Source organism: Choloepus didactylus, chromosome 4 (genome assembly GCF_015220235.1).
Source record: "Choloepus didactylus isolate mChoDid1 chromosome 4, mChoDid1.pri, whole genome shotgun sequence".
NCBI classification, from domain to species: Eukaryota; Metazoa; Chordata; class Mammalia; order Pilosa; family Megalonychidae; genus Choloepus; species Choloepus didactylus.
This window is the reverse complement of record NC_051310.1, coordinates 54905188-54924434: the sequence shown is the minus strand read 5'-3', so window position 1 is coordinate 54924434 and position 19247 is coordinate 54905188. Positions and strand designations below refer to the sequence as shown.

The 19247-nt window shown below is 36.3% G+C and overlaps 1 protein-coding gene across 1 annotated transcript; it reads left to right on the top strand.

Annotated features, from left to right (window-relative positions):
* Positions 1–749: 749 nt before the first annotated feature.
* NAA30 (N-alpha-acetyltransferase 30, NatC catalytic subunit) lies at positions 750–18786 on the top strand. The gene is made up of 5 exons (XM_037832634.1): positions 750–866; positions 1144–1906; positions 6534–6657; positions 8861–8916; positions 15794–18786. Exons 2-5 carry the CDS (start codon positions 1145–1147, stop codon positions 15929–15931), a joined length of 1080 nt encoding a protein of 359 aa, XP_037688562.1. The 5' UTR covers positions 750–866; position 1144; the 3' UTR covers positions 15932–18786.
* The last annotated feature ends 461 nt before the right edge of the window (positions 18787–19247 follow it).

The window sequence follows — 19247 nt, the reverse complement described above, 5'->3', positions numbered from 1 at the left end:
AATTCCCATCACAAGTTTAGGAATGTGCTTCTTAGTCATTATTCTCTTCCACCATCTCGCTCTAACCCTTCTCCAGGTATGCTTGCAGTTGCCCAGCACCTATTAGTCACCTTTGCCTACAATTTTCCTCGGCGAGGGGTGGGGTGGGAAGGAGGAAGGGGAGAAGACTACTTGCCCACTTCTATTGACGCAAAAGGGGGAAAATGGGTTAAACTGAAGTCACATGGCAAGCGATCAGGTTTCAAAAGCCATTCCCACACTTTCACAGCTCAAAGGTTTTAATCGTTTCTCCTTTGCCATCTGCTTCCCCGATTTGCTCCTTTTTCAAAGCGACCCAGGCAATCTCTACTCCTCTTCCCCCCATCCCCCTACTCCCAGTCAGGTCAAACGTTAAACTTTGTGCAGCGGAGGCAAGGCTTTTTTTTAGGAGATTTGTAAATGGCGGGGTCAACCCGACCGGAGAGGGCGGGATTCCCGGCAGCTGGCTAGCTGCAGGGAGCGCCCGACCCCGTGTGGAGAGCTCCGCAAGCGGCGGAGCCCCAGAGCCGAGAACAAGCAGGTTGGAGGCAGTTGACTCCAAAGCCCCCCTCATTAGCATGTGGCCTCCCCCGAAGCTGGTGAAAGACACCTTAGTCCCCGCCTTTCCACAGGTCATCTCCCTCCACGCCCCTTTCCCTCGGCCCGGCAGCCGGCAGGCAGGGAAGTGTCGTAAAGCCAGGCCCAGGAAACTTTACCCGGGGTAACAGCCGAGGCGCTTTACGGCGGCGGCGGCTGAGTGTGAGCTTTGGCGGCGGTGGAAGTGGCCGCGGCTGCGAAGGCGGCGGCGGAGGAGGAAGAGGAGTGGCGGCGGCAGGGACTGGTGCGGGGTGAGTCGCGCTAAGGGGACGGGGAGGGGCGGCGGGTGACAAGGCTGGCGGATGGGCCCGGGAGGACGGGGACGGTGGCCGGCTGAGCAGCTGGGCGGCGCTGAAGAGCTGGTGGTGGAGGTGGTGGGGGGTGTCTGGAGTTAGGGGGATTATCTCCTTGAGGGACGGTTTCTGCCTTTGTTTCCCCATCTCCGCTGCCCCCGACCCGCCGTCCCCTCTGCCCCTCGCTTGTCAGTCAGGTCTCATGGCCTCCCCTCTCGGTCTGTGTCGCCTCTAGGATGGCGGAGGTACCGCTTGGGCCTAGTAGCCTCCTCCCACCACCAGCACCTCCGGCCCCGGCGGCGGTGGAGCCCCGCTGTGCCTTCCCGGCGGGGGCTGCCTCCGCCTGCTGCAGCGAGGACGAGGAGGACGACGAGGAGCATGAAGGCCGCAGCGGCGTCAGGAACCCGGCAGGCAGCGAGGTGGCGGCGGCCAAAGGGCGTCCGTGTCTCCGCTGCCCGCAGCTGCCACTGGAGCAGCAGCAGCTCAATGGATTGATCAGCCCCGAATTGCGGCACCTTCGGGCGGCCGCCTCCCTTAAGAGCAAGGTCCTGAGCGCAGCCGAGGCGGCCTCGACCACAGCCAGCCCCGACGGGGGCCCCAGAGCAACTGCAACAAAAGGAGCCGGGGTACAATCGAGCGATAGTTCCTTTCACTCCCTCCCCAATAATGCACGAACTGCGCTTCCCAGCCCGGCAGAGGCAGCAGCGGTGAGCGGTCCCGCGGCGGCCCGCAATGGACTGGCTGAAGGCACCGAGCAAGAGGAGGAAGACGAGCAGGTGCGACTGCTGTCTGCGTCCTTGACCGCCGGCTGCAGTTTAAGAAGCCCCTCAGGCAGGGAGATTGAGCCCGGGGAGGATCGGACGATACGATATGTCCGATATGAATCCGAGCTACAAATGCCCGATATCATGAGACTGATCACCAAAGATCTGTCCGAACCCTACTCCATTTATACCTATAGATATTTTATCCACAACTGGCCACAGCTGTGCTTCTTGGTAAGTGGATGGAATGGAAAGAGGGTGAACACAGCAGAGATCCAGATCGTGCAGGGCAGGGAGTGTGAGGGCTGAGTGGCAGCGGATGTATATTCCAGCATTTCATAGTACATTACATGATGTAAAGTACTTGTGCACTCTCCTAGTTATTTAATGTTTTGAAGGTAAGATGTCATCATCGGGGTTAACTTGATACTGATGTAAACGCAACAAGCCTGTATGATGCATGTTTCACTGGGGGTCTTGTGTCCTGTTTACATTAGCTTATAATTATGTTTAACCATCTTTAATTACCACTCAAAGCACTTTGCAATCATTTAATTTGAACATGTTTCTGTTCGGATACAGACCTTAGTAATCTCTCAGTTACAGCCATAATCAGGGAAGAATGTATACACAAACATGTTCTGGTGAACATGACTCAGTAAACTTACTGTGGCTACAATGGAGAATTAAATCTTACAAGAATATTCAGTAATTATGGAGATTGTTTCATTTTAGATCAACAGAACAATTAACAGTTGTAGCCAGCCTGTTTTCTAGTGCTCCTTTGCAGAAGGCGCTACTGACACTTGGTGGCTGAAAGAATCCTGAAACTTGAACAAAATACCCTTTCATGGAACATGGGAAACTAAGTGTGAGATTGTTACTACTCTAATTTTAAGCATCTGGCAACTAGATACACCTAAACACTAGTAACACTGGCTTGTGTGGTGTATAATTGACAAATTTCTATTTTACTTATATGAAAGCAAAAAAGTTTTTGGCTGCTGAATAATTTTTTTTATCTTAAGTAATATTTTTAAAATTCAGGATGAAAGAAATGCCAGTACCATTAATTTCTTACCAATCGTGTTGGCCAATTTGAGTCTAACCTTCAACTTTCACTTATATATTGACTGTACTTATATGTTTTGTATCATGTACTCAAAAGCATATTGGTTCTGTTGAATCTTACTTAAGGTGACGTGCTTTTATGGAGTATTTTGTGATATGTGAAGGGAAAAGCCACCACCATTATTTATTGTTTCAGCATTGACTTGCACTTAGAAATTCCCTGCAAGACGTTTTGACAATACTTTAAAATTTCATCTTTTGATTCTATAGTTTGGTGGTAATCTGAAAATATAACCTGAGTAATATAAGATAATGATGGTTTTGTGGGTGTAGGTTTTGTGTTCACCTTGCTAAACTTCAATTTAGTGTGTTTGTGTGAACTAAGAAAACTATTTTATATTCTGGAAAACTGTTCTTACCAGGATTGTAAGCATTTATCAAAATGGAAATTCTAAGACATGTCCCTGTCAATGAATATGGGAAAATGATTTTACAGCACTATTATAAATGTCATATCAGATACCATTGTAATTTCTAAAATTGTAAATTGATTTAATTACACAAAAATTACACAAAAGCATACAATTGAGTCATATTTAAATTGAAATAGTGTATGTATTTCTGTTAATTTTAGAAAATAGGTGTGTATGTATGATATTTAGCAGACTTGTGAGACCTGATATTACCTACGCCTCTCAACTTACTTGCCAGTTTTAGACTCTGTAAACTTTAGACTTGATTTTACATAGACCCCTCAAAATTTGCCAGCTACTTTGTACTTTATCCCTTAATAGCCAAAGGTCGATTGACATATACATTAAATTCTGAATATCTAGAAAATGAGATATGCACAAATGGTTGAGCTGTAAGATTTATTAGTGCAAGTATGAATCTAGAGGTATTGAACAATAAAACCATAGCTAAAAATCAAACAGAGGCCACTTAGAACTGGGCCTTTATACTGTAATATTTGTAAATTTGAATTTCCCTTAAGAACTAGTCTTTTTAAAAGTGTAAGTATGTATTTTTATTTTACATCATATCATTTTAGAACTGAGTGGGATACTAGAGATAACCTAGTTCAATTTCTTTTTTTTTAATGAAAAAAAATTAAGGACTTAATTTAAATTAAGGACTTAAAATGTTTAATTCTCTAGAGATTTAGTAGCAGGGAGGTAGAGCTTGAACCCAGGTCTGTTGGCTTCTCATTATAAGTAAGAAACTGAAAAATGGCTTACCCTTGACCCATTCAACCAAGGCCATTGTGCCACCAACTTCTGCTTCACCAAGGGGCAGTTGTCCTCGTTAAGTATCAGTCTGAAGAGATTGGAAATCTTTAAAATGTTCCTGGTTTCCAAATCCATAATAGAGCAAATGGAATATATGCATTTGAACCTTACAAAATTGCCAATACTTAACCATTTTTAACTAACAAAATAAGTTTTTATGGTTCCTTCTAATTATAACATGTGAAGGTAGGGAACTATACAAATGGGAGGCACCGTCAGTTCCTCTGTTCTTAACTAATTTATCTCCATCCTTTTTGAGTTCATGGTATTTTTAGTTGTTGGTGTCTTTTTCATGTTCTTAAACTGATTTCCAACTATATAATACAGTACTTCCTTTTATTTGTTCTAAATTTAAATTTCCGGCTTCCTCCTGTTTCCTATTTATATAGTGTTCTAGAATTTGGGAATCCCTGTTTTTATACAATTCATGTTTTTCATAGTTTCATAGACTGATAACCCTTTAGCCTTGGAATTAATCTTGCCAGGGATTTTTCAGTTCCCATCCTTGAAAAAAGAACACATTTAATAGCATGAATTCCAAATGTATGTGCAGAAGCTTTTATTTGGGAAGATTGTCAAGCAATTTAGAGATTCTTGTAAGTATCTATTAGTCAGTGGTTATCAGGAAAAACTACAGCATTGGCATTCCTGACTACCAACATTTTATTGTAACAATGTATCATATATTGGACTTTTATTTCTAAATGATGTGTACAACTTGAGTTTTGTTCCTAGAGATTCTTAATTAGGAAGAAATCGGTGTAGTCCAGGAGTGAACTAATACAATATTTTGTTTGCTTATTACTTCCTTGGTCAGAGGACAAAGATTGGGAAGTACTGTCCAGTTATATTGTGTTTAGTGGTTTTAATTTTTTTCTCTTTTTTTGGATACTTTTATTAACTGTAGGGTGGGGGGATGTTCTACAGTTTTTTATCAGACTTATATAGATGTCCATTTCCCAAGAGCCAAGCTTATGAGGCCAGGCTAAAAAAATTTCTGGCTCTTTTAAATGTACCATTTGGCCTGTGATGATTTCATATATATTTGAAATAAGTTATTTTCAAAACAGAAAATGCCATCAGCGTTTATCAAACAGGAAGCTTTTGAATATATTTCACCTCTTAGAAAGAGTTTTCCGAAGAATTAAAAAATTTCAGAGGTTTATTGACCCAAAATAGTTTTGGAATGTTTGATAAAACAGAATTGACTTAGTGTGGGTTGTTGCTTTAGAAGGATTTTTCTGACTTTGTTTGGGTTTGCATGAAATTAATCAGAATTATCTTGCCTAAAAGATTTCTCCTCAGTTAAAAAAAAAGTTTTTTTAATCAAATTACAGAATGACAGACTAAAAAAAGTAAGAAATTAGGTTAAAATGTTGGAAATATAAATTGGACTTTGCTTATTAATTTAATTTTTTAACCCATTCCTGTTTTGTTTCCTTTTTTTAATGTTAAAATTGTTTCTTCTGGAAAGTTAATTTGAAGTTTTCGTACTTTAAAATGAGGGCTCTTTACTGTGAAAGCATATTTCTGCTGGCACATTATTAAACAGTTGGAGATATTGCCTTACTTAAATTTAACAGAATCTAGTATTAGAACTTTTTATGAGTGATGGGAAAATGTATTTTCAGTTGTGACACTGGAAATCTTAATGAAAATAGGGAATGATTAGTATTTATTTAACATGTAACTTTTAACATTCTGGAAAACTGTGCGTTTTTATTAAAGTAGAAAGCTCTATAAAATCATTCCATTATCTGATTTTGAGCTGTAAGTACTCTAGAGCTTTATGACAATGACCACACTGTCAGGAATCTCCTAAAAATGAATCCGTCATGTAGTCTTTATAAAACTTCAATAACAAAACCCCTTGGAGATGATCTAAGCAATAACTTATAAACAATGCTTTTTCTGAAAATGTTACCTTTTTTTTTTTCCTAATCAAATCTTATTCTACCATTCAGCTGTAAGTATCCTGCCTTTTATCTGGCTTTCATTAAAGCTTTATTACAATCAAATTTAAACTTATAAATATAAACTTAAAACTTATCTGCTAATAAGGAAGATTTACCATTTTTTATCATATTGTAATGAATAAGCTTTTTCTTAAAATTTTTTTTCATGTATCCTCACTTCTCAAAACTTAAACATAAATCTTTATTGCAAATAATTGTAATTCTAAACCAATATGCCCCTCATTCATAATTTTATAAAGTACTTGAATTTTTACCTTATAGAATTCTTGCTTGTTCCCCTAGGCTTTAATAATAAGCTTTAGAAATTCATGACCTAAAGAATATTGGAAGATTTAAGTATGAGAACACTTGGAGGATTTCTAGCATTTACATTTCTGAAATTTACTGTAATTGCTCTCTTGTTGGAGTTCCCATTACCTCTTCCTCTGTCAAAAATGTTAACCAATGAGTGGTTGCTGTTCTCACTGGGTATTGTACAGTACCTGATGGTAATATATTCTTCATAACTGTTTGTTTATTTTTAAGGCCATGGTAGGGGAGGAATGTGTAGGTGCCATCGTTTGCAAGTTGGACATGCACAAAAAGATGTTCCGCAGAGGTTATATAGCCATGTTAGCTGTGGATTCCAAATACAGGAGAAATGGCATTGGTAAGAAAAAGATCATCACTAAAAGAATGTATAGATAATTTTCATTGTTGTTTTTTGAAACAAAAGACTTCAATGTAAATAAGTAGAAATGAACGTGAAGCTAAGGGAAGAAAATAATAGATTGTTTTTATTCCAAAATATTATTTTCAAAAAGTTCTTTCAATGAATTGTTTTCATTGTCTCTTAGCATTAAATTGTTTGAGAGAACATCTTTCTAACAAGTATCAATTGATTGTTTTTACCTACAAACATAATCTTGATCATATTTAAAATGCTTTGCATTATACTAAGTATTGGAAGAAATAATGGGATTTTTATGGCATTAAAGGTCTACCTCAGAGAGATTGCAGGTTCGGTTCCAGACCACTGCAGTAAAGCGTGTCGCATGTATTTTTCGGTTTCCCAGTGCATGCGAGTTATGTTTACACTATACTGTAGTCTATTAGAGTGCAATAGCATTTTATGTTAAAAAAAAAAAAAAAGTACGTACCTTAATTAAAATGTGACACAGAGACGTGAAATGAGCACGTACTGTTGGAAAAATGGCACTAATAGATTTGCTTGATGCAGGATTGCCACACACCTTCAATTTGTAAAAAATGCTGTATCTGTGAAGTGCAACAAAGCAAAGTGCAAAAAAAGGGTTATGCCTGTATTAGGTCACTTGAACTCAGCCTTCACTCAGCTACTTGGGTTAAGTGGACCTCAATCAAGGCAAAATTATAGAAATTCTTATCATTACTCAGTGTTAGTCATCAAACATATTAGCAGTTCAAGGAGGACCAGGAAAAAAGAATTGATTGTTTCCCACATCTCTTTCTTGGGTCCACCTTTCTTGGCATGTTGGATTAATCTATTCTTGGTTCATAATGGTCATTAGAATCATCTGGGTGGTTTAAAAACAAATGTTTGGGCCCCTCCCCCTGAGAATCTTGTTTGTCCTGTCAGAGTTGGGACTGAAGTTTCCGTAGGTGACGGATACATACCTAGGTAAAAACCACTGTCCTAGTGTCTAGGACCTACTGGCTCCTTGTTCAAGTGGACAAGCACTTGTCTGAGCATGTCAAATTCTGGGATGTACTAAAATTTAATTACTGTGGTAAGTATTCATGAAAGAATATTTGACACCTGTAGCAACATTTAATTATTATCAGTTCTGTCATGGTTATTTTGTAAGTAAATCTGAGTGTTACTGTCCAAATAAGACTGTTTCACACAGTCTTACATGTCATGAGAACTCATTATGAATAGGTTTACTTAATATGTTGGGTTTAACTAACTTTTCTTAGAGTGTTACTGTTTAGTACTAAGATTTTTTTAACGAACTGAACTTTACATAGACCAAGTTTGAGTCTTTGAATATTGAAGAGCTTATAAGGACTCATGGCAAATGATAGGCAATGGTTTCACTAGTTCAGAGGGCAGAACTGGTGGCTTTTGAGGGCTGCATCGTGGCCCTCACACACATCTTGTTTTGCCTACAAAGTGCCTGTGTGCGTGCGTGGTTTGAAATTTAGATTTCTTATAAAAATCTGGATTTCTCTTTTAACATAAGATTTGGTAGGTTTTTGCCTTTAGTGTACCAAATATGGCTGACCCTAAACTAGGATACATTTTGCTAGAGAATTTAGAGACACACCACTGACATCATTTGGGATTGCCAGACTTTGCTATATCCAGGCTTACTAAAAGGATTTGTAGGAACTGACCCAGGGTCTTGGGCCCACTTTGGGGCACAGTGGTTCTGGTGAAGCTGTCCTGTGCCTGTGTCCTTTGTGCAGGGGTTTCAGGAATCTTTGGCACGATCGGCTGAGGGGACATGCAGTAAGTTCTGGCTAGCACAAGGAGTTTCTGGATAGTTTTGACCATACTCTATCTTGCCTTTTTCTTTACCCCTTTCCTTCTATCCTCAGTCAGAATAGCTCACACCCTTCCTGGAGTAAATGATTACACCTGAGAGAAATGAATACCTCAGAGATAGGTTTTTTCATGAAGAAACTTATATTGCTATGCGTAGGACCTATTGACCTCTCTCGGCTTAATTCTTAATTTTTCCCCACTTTATTTGAGATAATCTTTGTATCTGCATTCAAGACAGACCCCAGAATTTACATTTCTGTGCTTCTTATAAATGTCATCATTTAGGTATCTTTAATAAAGTAATTATATTTTTCCTTCATTAATACTCAGATCTATATTTTAGGTACTAACTTGGTTAAGAAAGCTATATATGCCATGGTTGAAGGAGACTGTGATGAGGTAAGTCTTTGTAATGTTTAAGGCCTGCTGTCCTGGGTGTAGTACTCTACTGGATATTTTTATAAATAAATTATATAATAATTATACTGCAGACTTCTTTGTGCCCTATTATTACACAAATGCAGTTTGTGGGGGAAATTATATTTCACTTAAAAATACATGGATTTTGACCTAGAGCAAATTTTAAAATAATGGGAGCTAAAATGTGTTCTGTTTCTAAATGTGAAAGTGAAATCTGGTTAGGCATTTTCAGTAAATAACTGGTATTCAGAGATTTATCAGTTAAGTCATTTAAGAAAGGTAGCTTTTAATACGAACCCTGCTGTAATTTACTTACATATTGGCTTTAGTGTCTGTTTTTGTTTTTTGTTTTTTATTACAGTGGGAAAACTGTCAGCGCATATGAAGGATATTTCTTACTTGAAAAAAATCTCCTGACATTAAATAATGATAGTGGTAGAGGGAGGGGGAGAAAAAAAAAACCACCACCACTTGTTAATAGGAGAGCTACCTGTATATTCATCAAAAAGTATCTTCTCTGTTCAGCTAATTTTAAGTCCTGGGAGCAGAATATAATTTCTTTGTATCACATAGCACTGTGCCTTGCATGTATAGGTGCTCCGCTAAAATTTGCGGGAGAGTATGGGATTGTAGAAGTCTCTGTTTGGACCGTAGCCAGACTGGCATAGTCAGCTCATCAAGAAAAGAAGTCAGGCTTCACAAAAGTTGCTTAACAGTTTGGAGAGATCTTGGGGATGACAGAACATGTTTTGAGTTTCTGCTGCTGAGTAGAGGGTAGTTTCCAGAGCAGGGATGTTATATCCCTTATGGTTACACCTTTTCTGAGTTGTCCTAGTCACTGCCTTTAGACTGTGTGCTTTACTTTGCTTGATCAAATGTTTATAAATAGTATTTACTTTTCCTTGAAAGTTTTATGGAACAATTTAGAGATTTTGATTATATTTATTTTAGTTTCGGTGTTAAATCTTAAATTAGTGGTATATTTTATGGTAGAAATACTTATTTCACTGTGGGCTTAAAAATCTAATGCTGATTCATTTTTCTTATTTTTTAAATAATGAGTATTACTTAATTTTAGGCTGAAATGGGGATAGTTTCACAAACTTGTGTGTTTTTAAATGGGTAGTTTTTGCTGTTTGAAATAGCCCTGCTTTGTTAAGAAAATTGATAATCTGTGTCCCACATTGTTCAGGTAGAACTATGCTGTGTGAAGGGACAGAGCTCTTGTTTACTCTTTATAAGGCTTCCACACTCCCTTTTAAGCCATACAAGCAACAAACCCTTCTAGTTTTTGAGAGTAGTCTGTTGCTTCCACATCCTTATATACCACTTCATCCCATTTAGCTTGATTTCTGCCCTCTCCATTCCAGTGTAACTATTTTCTTATAGAGCTATTTGCTAGATCCAATAGTTCCTCCTTACTCCTGCTTGCATTTTGCCCTATTGAATGCCTCCTTTGCTTATTAAAATACTTTTCAGTCTTTAAGACCCAGTTCAAATGTCAACTGCTCCTTGGAGTCTTCCCTGATTCTTCTGTACGGAATCATTTGCACGGTGTTCTGTGTTTTTCCTGACTTCCCTTTTGTAATACTTATTACACTTAAATTTACTTGTTCAGTGTCCTTACTAATCTAAGTTACAGGAGGATAGAGATGTCTTTTTTTGTTTACTGTTATATTCTTAGTACTTAGTGTTACATTTGTGATATAGTAGGTGGTTCATAAATATTTGTTGAACTAGGCATGTTAAAACAGCATATCTAAAGATCTTCCTCATTTTCTACATATTTGGGGCTGACTAAAAATTTATAGTGCAAAAACAAGAATTAAACAAATGGGTATGTCACTTCACAATTAAGAGATGCATTGTATATGTTGATCTGGCTTGAATTTGTGACACACCCACATGCTCCAGCTGGCACATGTGTAGTGGTTAGGACTAGTATCTTAGGTTTGTTTTTCACTTTAGAGGAAAGAGTAATATATATGCATCAACATAGTATAAAAGTTTTCTAAAATGTAATTTTTAAAGTAGGGTCTATGTACCTAAAATAATGAACCCGCATGGTGGCGTTTACTTTCATGTACTTTTTTTCTTAAATAAATTAGAATATGGGCAGTATGGTGAGCAATGCTTTACTTTTTAAGCTGTAGATGTCCATGAAATTGTGATCTCTGAAAATTTAAATTTCAACATTTTTTTCTTAATTTAAGACATGATTATAATGGTTTTAATACCCAGCACTATCATATATGATGATAATATACAGTGGAATCACAATTTAATGGAATTTCAGTGCGCAGTGTGTGACCCAACAACATATATACTTGAAAATCATATCACAGAATCTTTTGACTGCTGTTTATATTAAAAACATTTCCCCCACTGAAAAACCATAATAAACATTGCAGAAAACTTGGAAAATAGAAAAAAGAAAGTGTACCACCTACCTTTCTAGCACATTCATTTTGGTGTTTTCTTGTCAATCTTTTTTTCTTTTTTTCTCTCTGTCCTATAAATGTGCTTTGTGACCTGTTGCAGGCTTTTAACAATTTGCTATTCAAACCTAGGCCTGTTCCCTACAACGTAATTTGTTTTGCCTAATGCTACTTGTTTCTAGCAATATAAAGGTAATGAGAAAGGCATTTTGATGAATTCTGGACAGATAGTGTAATAGCCTACCGTATTTTATACAATTAAGAATAAAATAGATCATCTTAGGAATCACAATAAACTAGATCATTGGGAACCAAGGAGATAGAGGTTATTTTTGGTTAAAATATAAACATATAAGGGTCAAGAGGTCCAATCATTCTTCTTCTTTTTTTTTTTTTTTTCTGAATATGTACAGTGATGAGTTTTTGGCTTTTTGTGTTTAATAAGTATATGTTTAATTTATTTAGTTTTATTGGAAACATATTTTGGCTGTGAGATACAGGCTGCTAGGTAAAGAACAGAATAAAATGGGTTTATTTAAGCCATGGGAATTTTGGTTGAGCAGTTTGGCCTAATTAAAGAACTGAGTATGAATAAAGGCCTGAGTTCCATATCCATATTCTGTCACTGAGTAGTTGTCTGATTATAGGCAAGTCATGTAACTTTTTGTAGTCTGTCTCTTTTATCTGTGCAATGGTGAGGATGAGAAAGGGATGTCCTAGTAGAGCAAAAAAGTCACTCATTCAGCAGAAATCTGTGGAAGGCCTGTAGGTGCCAGATGCTGTGCTCACGCTTAGGTTTGAAGAGTGAACAGGTGAACAGGCTTGCCTTCCAGGAGCTTCCAGCCTATGATATTAGAAGATGATTTCTAAACTATAGTGGTCCAACTTGTCCTAATAATGGTTTGTTTCTAAGAGAATCAGTGGGTCCATGGTTTTTTTGTTTGTTTGTTTTGTTAAGTAGAATTCAACATAGCCAAGTTTCTGTAGGACCAAAATGACTTCATTATCCTTTGGTTTCATGATGTGGACTGAAAGAATAGCTTTATAGTATTCCAGTATAAACCCAGATTCTCTTTTAATATGTTTGTAAGAATTTAAGTGATTAAGTATTAAAGAGTAGTTACTTTTATTCTGTTTTCTGTTGTATAAAAAAATGCATATGATCTCTTAGAAAATAGGAGTGTGCTAAGTATCTTTATGTTTAAACTAAAGTTATCCCTTAACATTTTTTTCAGTGTAATTGGACTTAATTTCATTACTCTGTTAAAATGCCAACAAAGCTGAATTCAAATCTTAACCATCCCTTAAGTGTGTATTTGTGCAGCTGTAGTTAATTCAGATGTGTATTGAATTTTTTAGATTGCTAAATATCAGTGAAAGTGGACTTAGATCCTCTATCATGTCTTAAGTAGTTTAGAGCTCCCATTTTCTGCTTTGTTTTACTCTGGGAAACAATCAGGGCGAGGTTAAGGAGAGTGGTTACTGTTAAGCACTGGATCAGATTTGGACCCTGATTGCCTCTGCTCTACTGGTGGCTTTGAGTTTCCTTCATCTGTAAAATGGAGATAATTAGATCTATTACATAGGGTTATTGTGAAAGTAAAATGAGTTAATGCATGTAAAATGCTTTACATGGCACATAGTAATATTAACTATTATTATCAACTGTCCCTCTTATTTTTATTTCTGTGAAATCAGTTCCAAGTTTTGGTTTGTTTCAGCTTTAGTTCTTATATTAATTGCTTTGATTTAACATTTTAGCCATAATTAGCTGTAATTAGGTGCTGACTTAATATTAGAACTCCAGTAATTACTAGAGAACTGTTCACAACTAAAAACTTCTATTAACCAGACTAGAGTATACCAGACTGGAAGATGACATATGTTACTAAAAATTGAATTCTGTTTTTCCAAGAGCAGAAATTAAATTTTCCACTTTTAATTTTTATCGTAAGCCAATTTGTTTGCTATACCCATTTTATTTAACATCTTCCTAGGGACTTTTTCCTTTGATCCTTAACTATTACTTATTTTGAGATCTTTTAAAGGTTCAGGTTTAGCATGCAATTTGATTTTATGAATTAATGGCATAGGTAATTGCCTCAAGATGATGCTTTCTGATTTTATGTATTATCCACATCTATGAAGTCTCCTTTCTCCTTAACATTGATGAGTTGATCAGTGAGAGAGATATAGGACAATCTCTTTAAGTACCCTTGTCATTTAAAAGCATAGCAATACTTTTATTGTTTGTTTACTATTTATGTAATTATGTAATATAATGAAAGATATTAAGGACATATAATTAACAAATATTTAGGTGCCTTCTATGGGTCAGGCAGTGTGGTAGGTGCAGAGGAAACAGCTGTGAAGAAGGTGTACATGGGACCTGCCCTCCTTTGGCTCACCAGCTAGGAAACAAGTCATACTCATCAAGTGTTGAATAAGTGTTTAATAGAAACAGTGCAGAGTGCTGTGGGGTAGTATAAAAGGAAGGGGATACCCCACTCCTTCTGGAAGTTACGAGTTAAGGTCTAAAGCTAGGAGGATAGGAAGAGTATTCCTCCAGACAGAGGAAATAGCTTATGGAAACGTCTAAGATAGGAAAGATTAGTTAAAGAAACTGGAAGTTTGGTATTGAGTGTGGGAAGCAAGGGGAGGGAGACCTAAAACAAAGCTGGAGATATAGGTAGAGGCCATATCTTGAACGGCTTTTTAGATCTCTCTAGGTTGTTTTTTTAATGTTGTTGACATTATCTTGAGGACTAAAGGGAATCAATAAATGGTTTTAAGCAGAGAATTAATGAGAACAAGAGTGATCACTCTAAATACTTTGTAGAGAATGGAGACCTCTTGACTTAGGAATTTCTTGCAGTTTCAAATGAGAGCTGTTGGCAGCTTGAAATAGGGTGGTATGAGTAGGATAGAAAGAGGACCAGTTTGACAGATATGTTTAAGGGACAGAATTGACAATACTCTGTGCTTACATGTATGTAGTAGGCTGGGAAGAAAAGAGATTCAAGGATGGCTCTTGTGTTTTGGGTTTGAGCTATGGATGGGATAGAGATCCTATTTACTGAGAGAATTATAGAAGAGGAGCAGATCATGGAGAGTTCAATTTTTAGATATGATGAGTTAAGGTACAATCCTTTTTCTATTGTTTACATCTGTTGCTTGAATTCTTGTCAAATTTTTTTGATAGTTTGAGGTAAAAAACAGGAAAAGATTCATATGCTTCACCTGGGCTGATAATTCACAGTGAGGTAGGTTGAGAATCAATAGAAAAGGCCAATAGAACTATGTATCTAAGAGTTCGGAAGAGGTGTAGAAGTGTGTTTGGTGGACAGAGTTTAGAAATAAATTAAGAAAAGAAAAATCACACTTAGTTTTCAAAAGTATCAGTTCTTCATTATCAGGGCCGTTGGTTCAGTAATATTCAAAAAGGCTCCAATGGAAATTAATACTATGTGTTTCTCTGTTAAATATTGATATCCATAATGTATAGACTAGTGGTTCTCAAAATGTGGTCTCCCAACCAGCAGCAGCAGTTTCAACTGGGAATTTGTTAAAAATGCAAATTCTTGGGCCCTACCTGAAACTTACTCAGAAACTCTGGAGGTGGGACTCAGCAATCTATTTTAACAAGCCCCCCAGGTGATAATGGTGCACACTAAAGTTTGAGAACCCCTGGTCTGGACCAGGGTTTGGCAAACATTTTCTGTAAAGGGCCAGATAGTAAATACTTGGGGCTTTGTGGACCATGGGGTCTCTGTCGTAACTACTCAACTCTGCCTTTTTATCCAGAAAACATCCACAGATAACACATAAATGAATGGTCATGGCTGTGTTTCAAAAAAACTTTATTTACAAAAACAGACGGCAGGCCTATTTGGTCCATGGGCTGTAGTTTACAGACTTTTGGTCTACACTGTAGACAAATTTCATAGTTGTCACCAGGATAAATAATGACAAATTAATGAAAGTGAAGGAGAGGGAGCTCAATCTCCATAGTTTTCATTAAACCTTTTGGGTTACTGATTATTTTTTTTCTTCATCTTTTTGTCACCTTACTTTTCTTTACAGGAAAATTATTTTTGTTTTAATATAAAACTGATATTTTCTCATTGCTAAAAATTCAAAACTTCAGAAAAATCTGTGAAACAGAAAGTCCCTTCTGACTTCACTCACTTTGCCTCAGGGATAATCATTGTTACAATTTTGGTGGCTATTCTTCTGGGTTCTCTGTATATTATTGATATTTATTTTTACCATCAATTTTAAAACATATTAATGTGACTTGTTTTTCTTAAATATTTAATCTGATTGTTTGCTTTCTAAGTAATTTTCCAAATTATAAAATTAAAACTTAGTTTCAAATATACAGAATTATAACTTAGTTTTCTTTCATTTCCTTGAAGGTTGTTTTGGAAACAGAAATAACAAATAAGTCTGCTTTGAAACTTTATGAAAATCTTGGTTTTGTTCGAGATAAGAGGCTGTTCAGATACTATTTAAATGGAGTTGATGCACTGCGACTTAAACTGTGGCTGCGTTGAGAAATGGATATCAAGGAAACAACTTTCCAACCATGAAGAATTGACCTTTGCATGCAATGCAATTTGTACAGAATTGCTTTGCAGGTGGATTTAGTAATTTCCATGCAGCTCTTATCTGTCAGTGTCTCATTGAGTGTCGCACAATATTTGTTGCACTTTGGCATGGCGCATTTGTTCTGAATTAAAAAGAGATTGTTTCAAACGTCAAGAGTTCTTTTGGTACCAACAAGATGTGCCAGGTGATAGCCAAGATTTGTTTGTTCATTTGCAAAGTCTGCTGGCAATGTTATTTACACAGCGATCATTTTATCACAGAACCAGTAAGTGGAACATGATGTTTGTTCCTGAAAAAAGCCCATGTAGATTGTAAACATCTCTAAGTATACTAACATTTCACATGAAACATGCTATAGTTTTCTGAGGGGGTGGGGGCAGAGCTTCAATTTTAGGTTTTATTTTTTCAATATTAAATTTTCCATTCTTAAATATTGGTACCTCAGTGATTAGTGAATGAAAAAAAATGTATTGTGGGGTGGGGTGTGTCTTACAATGAGTAAAGATAATAATTAAATTGCGTCTGCCAGTGCCTGTATAGATAAGTATATTTGTCTTCATCTCCAGTTTTTGAATGCATGCTATCTCCTCCTTTTCTTTAAAGTCTTTGTAAGCAAATTTTTTTTTAATTTAAATTCTAAATTTGAATAAATTATTTCAGATTTTTATAATTTGGATACTTTTTCCAGGTGAAAGACAGTGGTTTATGTTAGAAGTCCTTTCTTTCCTTTCAGTAGAAAGTTGAATCTACTTGGAAAATCTTTAAGAAATGGCTCAAAGGGGATAGGAAAAATTGATGGAGCCAGGAATTGCTGGGTTTTGGATGCACTTTCTTTTTTTTTTTTTTTTGAGGGAATTTTTGGAAAAGAATAGAAAATTAATGTAAATTGGTATAATATTTAATCAAAATTATTGCTAAGCTGTGAAGAACAGCTCTTACAAAGCAGTTGGAACTTTTTTCCCACTTGATTTAGATTCATAATGCTTCCATTTCTTGAAATGCTTCACTTTTGGTTTTTGGTCTTAGAAATAAATTTCAAGGTTCGTTGTATCTATTTTTAGCTGCTTGTATTTTCTTTTCACTTAGAAAATTCTTGGGGGAACTTTGCTTTTTTTGCCCAGAAAAACAAAAGTGAGAAATGGAAATCTTTTTTTTGGAATGTGTTCTATGGGTTTTCTTAACAGCCATCACCATGTTCAATAGTTACATTGTGTTTTGGCCACTTTTGAGTCAGTGCAGTGTAACAGATTTTAAAGCAAATTGCTTTTAATTGAGTCATTTATACCTGTGATGGATTATTTATTTAACTGGAAAACCTAGGTACCCATAAAAAAAAGATTCATTCTCTGTGAAAAATGTTTTGTAGGAATCTATGTTGTTGTTGTTTTTTGAAATTTGGATATGCCTTACTTCTGTTCTAGGATTTGGTTTGAATTTTGTTTTATTTTATGGCTTGTAATTACTGTATTTTTTAAAAACCCTACCTCTATTAACAGTTGGTAAAGGCCCCCTTTCAGGAAAGTTAGTTTGTTTTTTAAAGGAAAGCTGCTCCTTGCTCAGTATAGTATCTTGAAAGTGAACATGGTCACAAGTACTTTTAAAATAAAAATATACAATTTATATTTGATGAAAATATAAACTTCCTGCTGGTGGGATCATTTATAATTCCTTATTTTTAAAGAAATTTTTTTTCTTTTCATTTTATATTGCTCTTGAAAGTTTAATGGGCAGAAAAACTGGTTACATTAAAGGTATATGACCACAAAATACTTTTAGCTTTTCAGCTGAACATTTTAAGGATGTTTTCAGTCAAACTTCATTTTGGCTTTAAATATTTATAAGTATGTCAGTCATACTGATGCTTCTGTTATTATTTTTAATATGGAGGGAACTGAACTAAAACACTTTACTGTGTCATCGAATTTTATTTCATCACTTTGTATTTGACTTGCTCGTTCATAAGTAATAATTGTTGATGAATATACATTTGCGTGACCCTCTAATGGGAACATTTCTAAAGTGGATAAATGCTAGATTTTCAGTTCAACCATATTTATGTTTTTGGTAGGTTGTCAATGAAAACATCACTATTGATCTTTTCCCCTAGAATTGATCAAGCTTTGTCAAATTGACTGAACTGATTAATTGGGTGTTTTATAAACAGGGTCTTAACTATGTGACTAAAAAGTCAAATGGTTTCCATTTTGTTCAGCTGGTGAATGTTAAATCAGTGTACACCTTCTGTATTTAATTGGTTATCAAAATTGTTTACTTATATAGACTAAACTTTTAACCCTTGGTATGATAGTCCAGCGCCAAATTAAGTGTCTCCATATCAGTTGAAACATAATCAAACATTAATTTAGTTTTTGATATTGCTTTCATTTCTCTAATATAACCTAAAAGCAATTTCATTTATAATTGATAGAGGGTTTACTTGGCTAAAACTGAGCAAAATTGGTGCAACTTTCTTTTAATGGGGTGCTGCCTCTTTAAGACTGACTGTAATATCCACTGACACTGGTTTGGCAGTTGGTGCTGCTGAACATTTTTATACAAGCTACCATGAAGCTATATATGTTAGTATTGAAGAAGCTAACGGGTATACTACCATTTTTTATGTGTGGGCTGATTATAATTTCCCTTATGTTAGGATGGAACTACTCTAGAGAAGTCCACAGATCAGAAACCAGACAGTAGTTTTTGAAGTCAAAGCCAGCAAAATAAGGGGGAAAAAAAAAACCCAAAACAGTTACTATTAGAAAATTGGTTTTAATATTTTCTGCCTCTCCTCCCAAATTACCCTCCCTACTTGCTTGACAAATCTATGTAAAGGAGTTTGTTTGTCACATGTTTTAACTTTACCTTGCCCTGTGTTTTGATATTGGCTGACATGTGTAAGACTGGATGTGTATATTTATTAAGGTGTCTAAAAATCATGAAGTTCATCACTTTCCAGGAGCATAGATAAAATCAGATTGGTAGTGCATCAGAATTACTTTTCACTGCACCATGCCATCACTAAAATTGAGTGCTATAATGTTATAGGGCTTTCAGGTTTGTAAAAACAACCATAAATTATATTGACGTCAGATATGAGTTGAGTATCTATAAAATATCACGTGTATCAAAATATTGGACTGCTGTTTGATGACTGGATATTGCTGCATAATTTTCTTCTGTTGTCCCACATCCTTTTGGAGAGAGAGATTTAATGGGATTCAAAATGTGCAAGCTGTCTAAATAAGATGCAGTCAAATA